The sequence below is a fragment of the Anastrepha obliqua genome, chromosome 2 (assembly GCF_027943255.1).
Source record: "Anastrepha obliqua isolate idAnaObli1 chromosome 2, idAnaObli1_1.0, whole genome shotgun sequence".
In the NCBI taxonomy this organism is placed as follows: domain Eukaryota; kingdom Metazoa; phylum Arthropoda; class Insecta; order Diptera; family Tephritidae; genus Anastrepha; species Anastrepha obliqua.
Genome location: NC_072893.1, coordinates 118,903,746 through 118,914,697, shown reverse-complemented (window position 1 = coordinate 118,914,697; position 10,952 = coordinate 118,903,746). Strand labels below are relative to the sequence as shown.

At 38.1% G+C, this 10,952-nt stretch overlaps 1 protein-coding gene across 2 annotated transcripts; it reads left to right on the top strand.

Moving 5' to 3' along the window:
- The first annotated feature begins 2,064 nt into the window (after window positions 1-2,064).
- LOC129239376 (uncharacterized) lies at window positions 2,065-9,930 on the top strand. 2 transcript variants are annotated; one of them, XM_054874838.1, is made up of 2 exons: window positions 2,065-2,099; window positions 6,538-9,930. In XM_054874838.1, the coding sequence occupies exon 2, from the start codon at window positions 6,586-6,588 to the stop codon at window positions 9,280-9,282; it is 2,697 nt and encodes an 898-aa protein (XP_054730813.1). In that variant the 5' UTR covers window positions 2,065-2,099; window positions 6,538-6,585; the 3' UTR covers window positions 9,283-9,930. The 2 variants fall into 2 exon arrangements, with proteins under 2 accessions (XP_054730813.1, XP_054730814.1); XM_054874839.1 differs by lacking the exon at window positions 2,065-2,099 and adding an exon at window positions 2,693-2,738.
- Window positions 9,931-10,952: the final 1,022 nt, after the last annotated feature.

Sequence of the window (10,952 nt, the reverse complement as noted above, 5' to 3'; positions counted from 1 at the left end):
GTTTTTTCTGAAAAAGACCTCCAGCCAAGGAATCGTCGTTTCTCGAGTGTTCCACAGCATGGCTGGGAATATCCCTTATACGGCTGCATTATATGGTTCAAAGATTTTTATCGCCCATAATATTTTATCTTGGGATACGATGTGATTGATTATAATGGGTGATAGTTTGGATGTTTGAACACTGTCAGTATTGTTCTCAATATATTCTGTGTTGCCTGGGAAATGTGTATTTACAAGATGTTCTAGTGTGTCGGCCGAGGATTTTGTCCACTCTCCGTTATCTTTCTTCAAGAGGGGTCTATTTTGAATAAATAAACTCGAAGTTATCAGAACAAAGCTCCTGTCGTTTCTATTTTAGGTCAGTCGAGTTAATTTTGGGTTCACCTTGTAGACAAAAAAATCTGCAAATAAGTTAGGTATTGCGGCAGATGTACTTGCAAATTGATCATCCAACATCATCGAAACAGGTATACTCGAACTCGACTTTTTAGATTTTACAAAATTCCAAAATGACTTCGGATAATTAGCTTTGAGGTTCCGCTCAGTAACCTTTCTATAACACGGAAGATAGGTTCCTAGAAACTGTGTTGTATGGGACTCAGAGCCAGTAAAAACGGGGTTATGTTTCGAAAACTTATTAAAAAGAATGTTCTGTTTTTTTTTCATTTTTCTTGATGGTCCGGAATGTTACTTCATTCAAATTAAGACTTTTTCCAATGTGAGATGCTTTTTCTTCTTTCAAAAGACGATTCAAGATTTGTGTATTTTCTTCTAAAGAAATAAATTTCCTCTTGAACGTTGTGTTTTATCTTTCTCGGACATGGCTTGGGTCTGAAACTTAATTTTTTAAAAGTTATTCTTTAACACAAGGAACCCGCCAGGAACAGGAAGAAGGGGCAGATCATTGGTGACTTGGCAAAGGACTATCCGCAATGAAAAAATAAATCGGAATCAATGAATGGAAAATCGTTTAATGAACTGAGATTAATGTCTAGAAATAGAAGTGTTTGGAAAACTTGTGTTGAATCCTTAAGCTCCTAAAGGAGTATGGAATAATAATAATATTCTTAAACACACCGCGGCTCGACGCCGACTGCCGACCAGACCCGTGAGACACTTTTATTTTCAGCTCACGAAAATAGAAAGAAATAATTTCCCCAACACTCACTGAGATAGAAATGTATACATCTCAGTGGTAACGCTGTATACCGTTAGAGCGAAACCCTGTTATAAGATGACCCGTTATAGGAGGGCTACCTGTACAAGTATATAGTTGTTGAAAAGCAGATTATTTAAGAACTTAAATTTTTTTGAGAATACTTGTAATTTGCAAAAAGTGACTGATTACTTTAGTTGCTTTAGATTTCTTAAGGTATTTAATATATTTTTAAGATTTTTTAATTTCTTGATTTGCTTATTATGCGAAGGTGACTCATAACGGCGTTTCTTTTTAAAAGGAATATCATTAATGCAAAATTCATGCAAGAAAAACCACTGTGAATGCTCAAGTCGAAAAATAATGCATACCATTTAGTTAAATTTACTTTACTATGCGAGTGGTAGCATCTGGTTACTTATGGGGTTGGGGGTAGTCATAATTTTCAAAAAATTGAATTTTTGCATTTTCTTAAAGTATAATATCTTAAAAATATTGTGTGAAAATTTGAAATGAATCCGACACATACTTTTCGAGTTATTCAACAATTAACAAAATTCAACAATGAAAAATTGTACCGATAACGCGAATGTGTGAAAAAGTGTGTAAGCAAAAATATCAATGGCAACATTGTGTAGATACAACCAAACACATACACACACAAACCGATATATTGTGTAAATATGTAATTAAAAGATCGCAGTTGCTCTCACGGGATGAGGGGCTGCGGTAAGGGACTGCGTACGTCGTTCACTGTTTTCAGCATTAGTATTTTCGATTAGTCACACTCTTTTCTACTGCCGTATTGCCTTATCTTCATTTTGTATTACATTTCAATAAAGCTTGCAGTTCACTTTGTTCGTTTAAGCTAATAAGTGCAACTATTTGTGTTTGTGTACAACCTCCTTGTTGAATTAAGTGAAAAAAAAAATCTTTAAAAGAGGTAATTCCTGATTACAAATTTCCTTACTAGTTATTCTCTGGGTTTGTTGTGTTTTAATTAATCGACAGTTTAATATTTTTACCGGAATTCGGTGGGTAGAAATTTTTCTTGGCGCACGTCTGCTGCCGACTTATAAAATGTGGCATATTTCACCACAACACACTATGCATGGCATATGCAGAGAACGGAGAACGTGAATGATATAGAAAAGTCTCACCAGAGAACGTCATCATTTCGTTATCACCAAGGCGAATTTATTACAGGTGACAGCAAACACATATAAGTAAAACCCTACATGTATTTGTTGTTGCGTTTGGTCCAAGCATCACGTCAAAATCAGTAATCAAATGTAAACAAACGAATGTAAACATACCAATACATACAAACAAAGCATATCATTTTGACGTAAGCCATACCAACTGCGAAAAACTCAGCTGGGTGAATGCTGTCACCTTAATAAATCCACCTTGGTTATCACTGAAGTTCTCTGTATTTTATTTGGCGACCGCGTTACTCATGAGCTGAAGCTCATTGAAAATGTGGTATTAAGGCACTCGTGATGTCATTACATTCTCTTAGAGCGCGGGTAATAGGAGCATTAAGCGCATAATTCGTGTTAAGAAATTTAAGATAAAATGGGTAAGTAAAGCGTAGAGGTCTAGTAGGAATATGAAAGAGAATGCTACTGAATAGAGATGAACAATAAGTTTCTCCTTTAGTTAGACTAAAAACAAAAGACAGTGAGAGTATAAACTACAGTGAATCAGTGAGAGTATAGACCTTCTACTCTCTAGAGCAGTGCTGTCCATCCCATAGATCAATTGATCACACGTATTCTTACTCTCCATCGTTCAGTCGTTAGCAAACCAGCAACGAATAAACACCAAATTTGTCCGCGACGCTTAGTGTAGGCAATACAATGCCTTGTGAGAACTTTTTTATGCTAGAAAATGCCTTTGGCGACTTGCAATGCCTTTGGCGACTTGCAATGCCTTTTATGTTACAAGTCGTTCAAGTTCAAGTCGTCGCTATAGATGTAATATCAAAAGGCATTTCGATTCCTCCCACAAAAATATACAAATTTTAGACAAAAAAGCTAGTCAGGGATTATATGAAGAAAAAAAGTTAGACTTTTTGGAAAAATTCTAAGGGTGGTTGGCTAAAGTAGAAAATGAGGAAGTTGTTAAGCAATCAAATATAAAAATGAAAGCTTAGCTATCTTCCATGATCAGCTTATATATTGCTAAACAAGGCCGGCCTTTTATAGATGGTGTTTTTGTTAAAAACATTTGTCTAAAAATTTTTCAAAAAATTAATCTTGATACAGAGCTAATTAAAAATATACCCATATCACGCCAAACAGTAGCCCGACGGATTGATGGGAATACACATTCAATCTGCAGTGAAGGAAAAAATTAATGATTGCCAATTTTTTTCTCTGTGCTTGGACGAAACCACCGAAGAAGAATCATTATATCCAATATTGAAAAGAATATCTTATCAGTGCCTTTCACTTTTTCCCATAACATATTTTTGTGAGAAAATTTTTTCGGACTTAAAGTTCATTTGCTCCAAGCAGCGCCACAGTTTAACATCAAGTCATTTATCGAATGTACTTTTATTAAGAAGGTGCCACGAAAGTATTCATATTAAAGATTTTATTAGAGATATAATATAGATTTACAAACCCAAATATATGTATATAAGGAGTTACATAACGTTCCAAATTTTGTCCTCTAATCCAGTATTTATTTATTTTGGTTTACATTTCCTACTGGGCTGCTCCCATTCTCTCGTTCTCACTTATACACTCACATTTTTCATTCTGCTCTAGAGCAGTGCTGTCCATCCCATAGATCAATTGATCAAATTGATCGAGTCTAGAGACTTTAAGTTAATTCAAATCAAACGGGAATTATAGGGAGGCATGGGATTTGAGAATTTTAACGATCTGAGAGCATTTATTGAATGCCCCGAAATATCGATTCCTTATCGTTCTCGACTTGTTGGTTTTTGTCCTTCCGCTACGTGAAAAATTTTGCATCTTGACTTCATTGGTTGAAGTGGTGATTCATTCAGAATCCAACTAGCGCTATCGCCCCATTTCGTTGCACATCCTCGCTACCAACTTGTTCAACGGTTATTTACAGCCTGACTGTGCAGTTTAAGAACCTTATTAGGTGGTTGACGTCTAAGCCAGACAGTTACTCGAAACTCTCGAACAGTGGTTTGCCCAGAGTTGACATTCTCTTCCTCCATAGGGTAGAGGATTCACAGCGGAGATGGAAAATCGTTTCGTTTTCCTTCGGTTGCTTACAACTATGAGATACCTATTTGGCTGCTGCCTCTCCTGTGGACCAGAAGCCAGTTATCCCAGCCGTGAGTCTGCAGGCATTCTTTCATTTCATATTTATCAATGTTGACGTTTGTTTGAAGTTGTAGGTGGGCCATAAGGTTCTGCTAGTTTTGCTTGTCGTCTGGTCTTTCCAGCTACAATTTGCGATTCGTAGGTATTTTGAGGGTATTGCATTTTTGATAGCACACAGTGGTGTGAATACCGATTCTGCAAGAACGCCATTCATGGCAGATCCCCCTCTTGCCAGTTCATCTGCTTTTTCGTTACCTTCAATGTTGCGATGTCTCGGAACCCAGATTAAGGTAACTTTATGGTTTTCACTCAAGCTGGTAAGTCTACTCCTACTTTGTTCCACCAGTTTACAGGTTTTTGTAGTCGAATCCAGTGTCTGGATTGCAGCTTTGCAATATTGTGAAAGCATAGCGATATTGCTCTTAAAACAGAATTCTGCGATTAGTAGCCTACAAGCTTCCCCAATTGCCAGTACTTCCGCCTGGAAGACATTGCAAGTATTAGATAGACGTACAAATTTTTCAATTTCAAGTCCATGAAGATATATACCTGCTCCAACACCACAATCCAGGAGTCATACTTCAAAAGAGGTACAGTGTGGTGCCGCGAGAGGCTCCATTGTGGTCAAACTCTGAAAATGAGCCCGGCAAACACTGTTTTCGCATTTTCACGGATAGCTTCAGGACCGAGCACGGTTCTGGCTTAGTGTCTACATAGAATCCAGCAGGACAAAGCTACACTTTACTCTTGGAATGTACGTATCTGTGTTTCAAGCGGAAGTGTATGCTTTTCAGGGAGTAATGAACAGGTGGAGAGGCAGATCTGTAGATGTCGGCAGCGACAGCAAAGATGCGCTCATGCAGCCCTCCAACCACTTCAAGGGTAGTTGAGTCCTGCAAATCCAGGCTTAACTATGTCGGTATACATAATATCCGGATGCTAACATAGGTCTCGGGACACGTGAGTAGCGCAGGTAACGATACCTCTGACTCTTTAGCTACGATGAGCTCTGAGGCCAACTTCTGTGGCCCAGAGTCCGTTCTGCCACTCCCTTCTGCAGCTATCAAAACTACGGTTAGCAAACGGGTTACTCCAACCCACAAGCGAGCTTGACACGGTGAGAGTGTCTGCAGATTGATGTTACCTGTCATGTCTGCGGACTGTCGCAGACCCTTCTGTCATTAAGCAGAAGGGACTGTAGGCAGCTGGTTGGACTGATGACATGGAAAAGATAGACGTCTCAGACAGTTCACTCTGCCCTGCATGTGGAGAGAAGGATGAGACGGCGCACCACTTTCTGTGCGAATCAGGCTTGAGGTCTTTGTCACTGATGTGTTAAGAAGCGACCACCTTGGCTCCTTGGCCCCATAAAATCTGATCAGATTTCTTCGGTGCTTGAGTAGATTTAAAGAAAATTAAAACAGGAACCAGAGTGCAGTACCCGAATGGTACAATTGTCTGAGTGCTGTACTCGCTAGCCGTCCCGACAAAAGAGAAACAGTCAAAATTATTACAGCTTGGTGGAATATTAATTGTATGGAGCACAGTGCACGGCGAGCTCCAATGTAGTCTCATGCGCTGACGGCGAGCTTATAATTTGAGAATTCTTATGAATGTAAGTACTTTCTCAGATGTGAAGATACGAGTGTCATAATGAATTCTTAAAGTTCCAGTATGGAACATAGGGCCACAACGAATTTCTACCATTCGGGTCTGTTTTGCGCCAATCTCTTAACTTCATCACAGCTAAGTTGCATGGCGCCGGCCTCTGACTCCAGCAGTCGTCTCCATACATTCGCTGGTCTTTCATGTCTGTGGCTTCCTTGGGGGTTCCAGTTGTTATTGTTGTAGCAGCATAAACATTCCCCATACTTACATACGGGGAATGGCCGGGTATAAATCCGGTCGGATATAAATCCGGATCGTTTCGGTAACGTAGAACCGACTGCCGAGGATATGTGGGGTTCCAGTCAATGGCGACCTTGTTAAGTTACCATTTCCTCTGCGTAGATTTCTAAATGATCGCTACAACTTCGATGTCATTCACTTACAATTTTCATTATTTTTCAGACCAACATATGGATATACCACCCACACGATTCGTAATAATAGTACGATATGTTGTTTGGAATTTGGAATGTCTGTACTCTGTCAGAGGCTCTTAAACTCGAAGAAATATGTAGTGAAATGGATACATATAATTTGGATATAATCGGCTTGTCAGAGACGCGTTGGATTGGTGTGGGTAATATTGAAACAAGCCGAGGTTACCATTTTTTATACAGTGGCAACTCTGAAAGTAAGCAGTATGGCGTTGGCATACTCGTTAAGCCAGCAGCTTATAGGAGCTTTCTGGGCCACTGCCCAATTTCGGAGCGCATACTAACTGCGCGGTTTAAAACTGACACAGGCAATCTTACCATAATTCAATGCTATGCGCCAACTGAGGTCAAAGAGTACCGGGAAAAGGACAAATTCTACCAATCGTTGGAGGAGACACTGGACGATGTGCCAGAGGGTGACACAATTATAGTCGCTGGTGATTTTAATGCGAGAGTCGGAACAGACAATACGCGCTTCGAACTGGTAATGGGCAAACATGGAATGGGCGAAAAGTGCAATGATAATGGCAATCGACTGAAAAATCTTGCCGAAAATCGTAAGTTATTCATTGGTGGTACAGGATTTGAGCATGCGGCAGCCGAGAAGTATACATATGTACAGAAAAGAGGGGGTCGGCAACAGATCGATCACATACTAATCAACCAGTCCCAAAAAGAACGACTCGTTGACGTACGCAATGAGCGACAAGCGGATATTTACACAGATCACTTGTTGGTGGTGGCCAAATTAGATTTGCAACTATGCTTGGTGAATAAGTTTGAATTGAAGGCGCTTAAAGATGTACAAATACCCGCAAACTATCGTTGCAAATTAAGCGAAGCTATCGCCTCACTAGCGACAACACCCACTTGGGCAAACATCGATGAGCTACTAAAGCAAGTAGCGTGTGAAACTTTGGGACAGCTTTACAATCGCGAACAGTCATGGTTGAGCAAAACGACCTGGGAGCGAATTGAGAGTAGGAAAAAATTGATATGTAGCCTTGAAAAATCCGAAAATGAAGAAGAGCGAAAGCAGAAGAGGAAGGAATACAAAGCAATACAGCAGGAAATCATGGAGCTAGCAAAAGAAGATGAAGCACAGTATAATGCGACTGCAGCAATGAGGATCACTGAGGAGGAAATAGCTGTGCAACTGAGAGATTTCAGAGCGCAACATTGTGAGTACAAGCAACTCACTGTTGCACAACCACAACTAACGCCGCTGAAGGAGCGTAAAAGTAGCGGACCCAGAAGAAGTAGTCGACAAGCAGCGCGTCGCGAAGCGCGCATACAGAGTGAAGCAAATAATTGCCCGCCTACGAACGAGCTAAAGTCGAGTATAGAAGCAGGAGCAGCAGCAACAGGTACTCGTACAACTGCTATGCGATCTTGTATGGAACAGTTGAAAGAAGGGTGCACTTCAATAGATCATAAAGCCCACGCTGCTCCTATGATCAAGCAAGAGAACGAACTAATAAATTTGGCGCCACCAACAGCGAAAGAAATCGCAACTGCTGTAAAGCAAATCAAAATTAAAGAACCGTCTAACCCCAAAGACATACCCATCCAGCTGTTGCAGCACGGGCTAGACGAGTTGCTACCCATAATGCAGCGAATTTTTGAAACGATTTGGAGGCGAAAACTCACCAGCAAATGCAAGCCGAAGGTTTTGAAGCTAAATGCAGCGCCGGCGGTATTACAACGCATTTTAGTCGCCATTATACACCAGCGTATGGCGCCGATGCTCCAGAGTGCGCTACGCGTCGAGCAACGCGGCTACGGACGTCGTGCCTCCTGCATAGACCTCGTAGTTGCTGTGCGCAGTATTATCAAGAAATTGAATGGAAAACCGCTCGTTCTGCTTTTCCTGCATTTCGTAGCGCCATATGAGACTATGCGACGCACCGCTATTTGGAAGAGGTTACGCTTTTTGGGTATTCCAGAAGAGCTGGTATTACTCATCGAAGCACTTTATTTAACTTTTGATGCACGCCCAGTTGGCGTGCCCGAGGACTGCGAACTGTCGCGTTTACTGTGCGCTTTAGTGTTGGATGGTGTGCTCGCTGAAACCAACCGCATTGTAGGCAAAGGCATTGAATTGACAGCAAGTCGTGTTTTGTGCGATCTGGCATATGGCGATGATATCTGTTTTCTTACAGATAACCTGGAGAGTATGCAGCGTAAAATGGAAGTGCTTATAAAGCAGGCTGAAAATGTGGGGCTGCGGGTGGACTTTGACAAAACTAAAGTTATGAGCTGGAATGTGGAAAATGTGGAAAAATTAAGGGTTACAGTGGGCGAAAAAGTTTTTAGTATAGAAAATGTGAAGGAGCACAATTATTTGGGTTGTTTACTCACGAAGCATACTAATACAGATGCAGCGGCAGCAGAACGCATCGATTTGGCACGGTGTAAATTTAAAGAATGGCAGACGGTTTGGGAATCCAGAAAATTAGTAGAGAGCGAAAAATTAGATATATTCCGAAAAATTATAATGCCGGTACTTTTGTATGGTTCGGAGGTATGGACATTGTCAAAACAAGCACGCACTCGATTAGATTATTTTGTGGCGACAAGTCTATTCACAATTTGTCAACTACGTACAGAAGTGGACCAACAACAACAGCAATGGAAGCTAGAAATAAGTGGACGAGCGGAAAATGATTTAATAAAAATGGCGTACGAGTGGAAGCCGAAAAAAACTAAATAAATTGTAGGTACTTAATAAATCATAAAAAATTGGCTTCTGTACTCAATAGAGTATCGCATCCAAGCGGTTCCAACGATTCCATTTTGTTAACATATAAGTTAAGCAGAAAAATTTGCTGGCCACCTACATAAACGAACATGCAGAGAGCTGTCAAATGAAAGTGTCAGTGAGCTGCTGTAAAAGCCAGTACAGTTAACAGCGAACATCATACACATCGCTCGCAGTTGCTATGCAAGTGTGAGTCGGCTGCTGTGAGAGCGACTAGAGCAGTTAACAGCAAAAAGGAATTAAATGTGAAATTCACCTCCACCCAATTAGAGGCTAATGGGAGATCTGTTGCAAATGGACCACTTTGGAGATCACTATAGCTTTACTATATAATATTTTTGTAAATTCTTAATGTTAATAAATAAATATTTCATAATTTGTATATGTATATCCAAGGTAAGATATGCCCTGCTAGGGCAATCGTCGAAAATGTCGATAAAATCAGCAAAATCGTCCTGATAATGCTCAGGAACTGAGGAATAATCAAAAATTTTGTTTTTGTCTGGGAACGGATTATCCTGAATATAATCTTGGAAATTAATAAAAAAAACCAACGCTTCGAACTTTCTACTACACCCAATATTTTTAATCTAAACAAAATGTTAGCAATATGAAATTCTTTGAATTATAATTTAAATATTATATTTTATGTGATTATAACTTTTTAAAATTATTAATGAATAAAATGTTTTTTGTGCAATAATAGAAAATAAATTATAAAATCTGAACCGGATTATCCTAAATATTATATAACCTTGTAAATGAAGCAAACAAAAGTTCATAACTTTTTACCACACCCAATATTTTTAATCCTAACAAAACGTTAGTTAAGTGCAATGTGCAATTCTTTGAGTTATAATTTAAATATTTTATGTAATTCGAAATTTTAATTTTATTTAATCATTAAAATTAAATAATAAAATCTGAATCGGATTAGCCTAAATAAATATAATCTGGTAAATTAATCGGAAAAAAAATTCCGAACTTTTAACTCCACCCAATATTTTTAATCTAAACAAAACGTTTGTTAATTGCAATGTGTAATTATTTGAGTTATAATTTAAATATTTTATGTGATTCGAATTTTTAATTTTTTTTTAATTATTAATAAATAAAATATTTTATGTGAAATAGTAATGAAAATTAAATCCTAAATATAATCTTGTAAATTAAGCGAAAAATAGGTTAAGAACTTTTTACTACACCCAATATTTTTAATCTAAATAAAACGTTAGTTAATTGCAATATGAAATTCTTTGAATTATAATTTTAATATTTTATGTGATTCGAATTTTTAATTTTTTTTAATTATTAATAAATAAAATATTTTTTGTGAAATGATAATAAAAATTAAATAATAAAATCTGAATCAGATTAGCCTAAATAAATATAATCTGGTAAATTAAGCGGAAAAAAAATTCCGAATTTTTAACTACACCCAATATTTTTGCAATGTGCAATTCTTTGAGTTATAATATAAATATTTTATGTGATTCTAATTTTTAATTTTTTTTTAATTATTAATAAATAAAATATTTTTTGTGAAATAAGAATGAAAATTAAATCCTAAATATAATCTTATAAATTAAGCGAACAATAGGTTCAGAACTTTTTATACACCC

Bases quoted from the DNA above. Each gene is read 5' to 3' on its own strand.
- LOC129239376 (XM_054874838.1), top strand. From the start codon at position 6,586: ATGTTGTTTGGAATTTGGAATGTCTGTACTCTGTCAGAGGCTCTTAAA.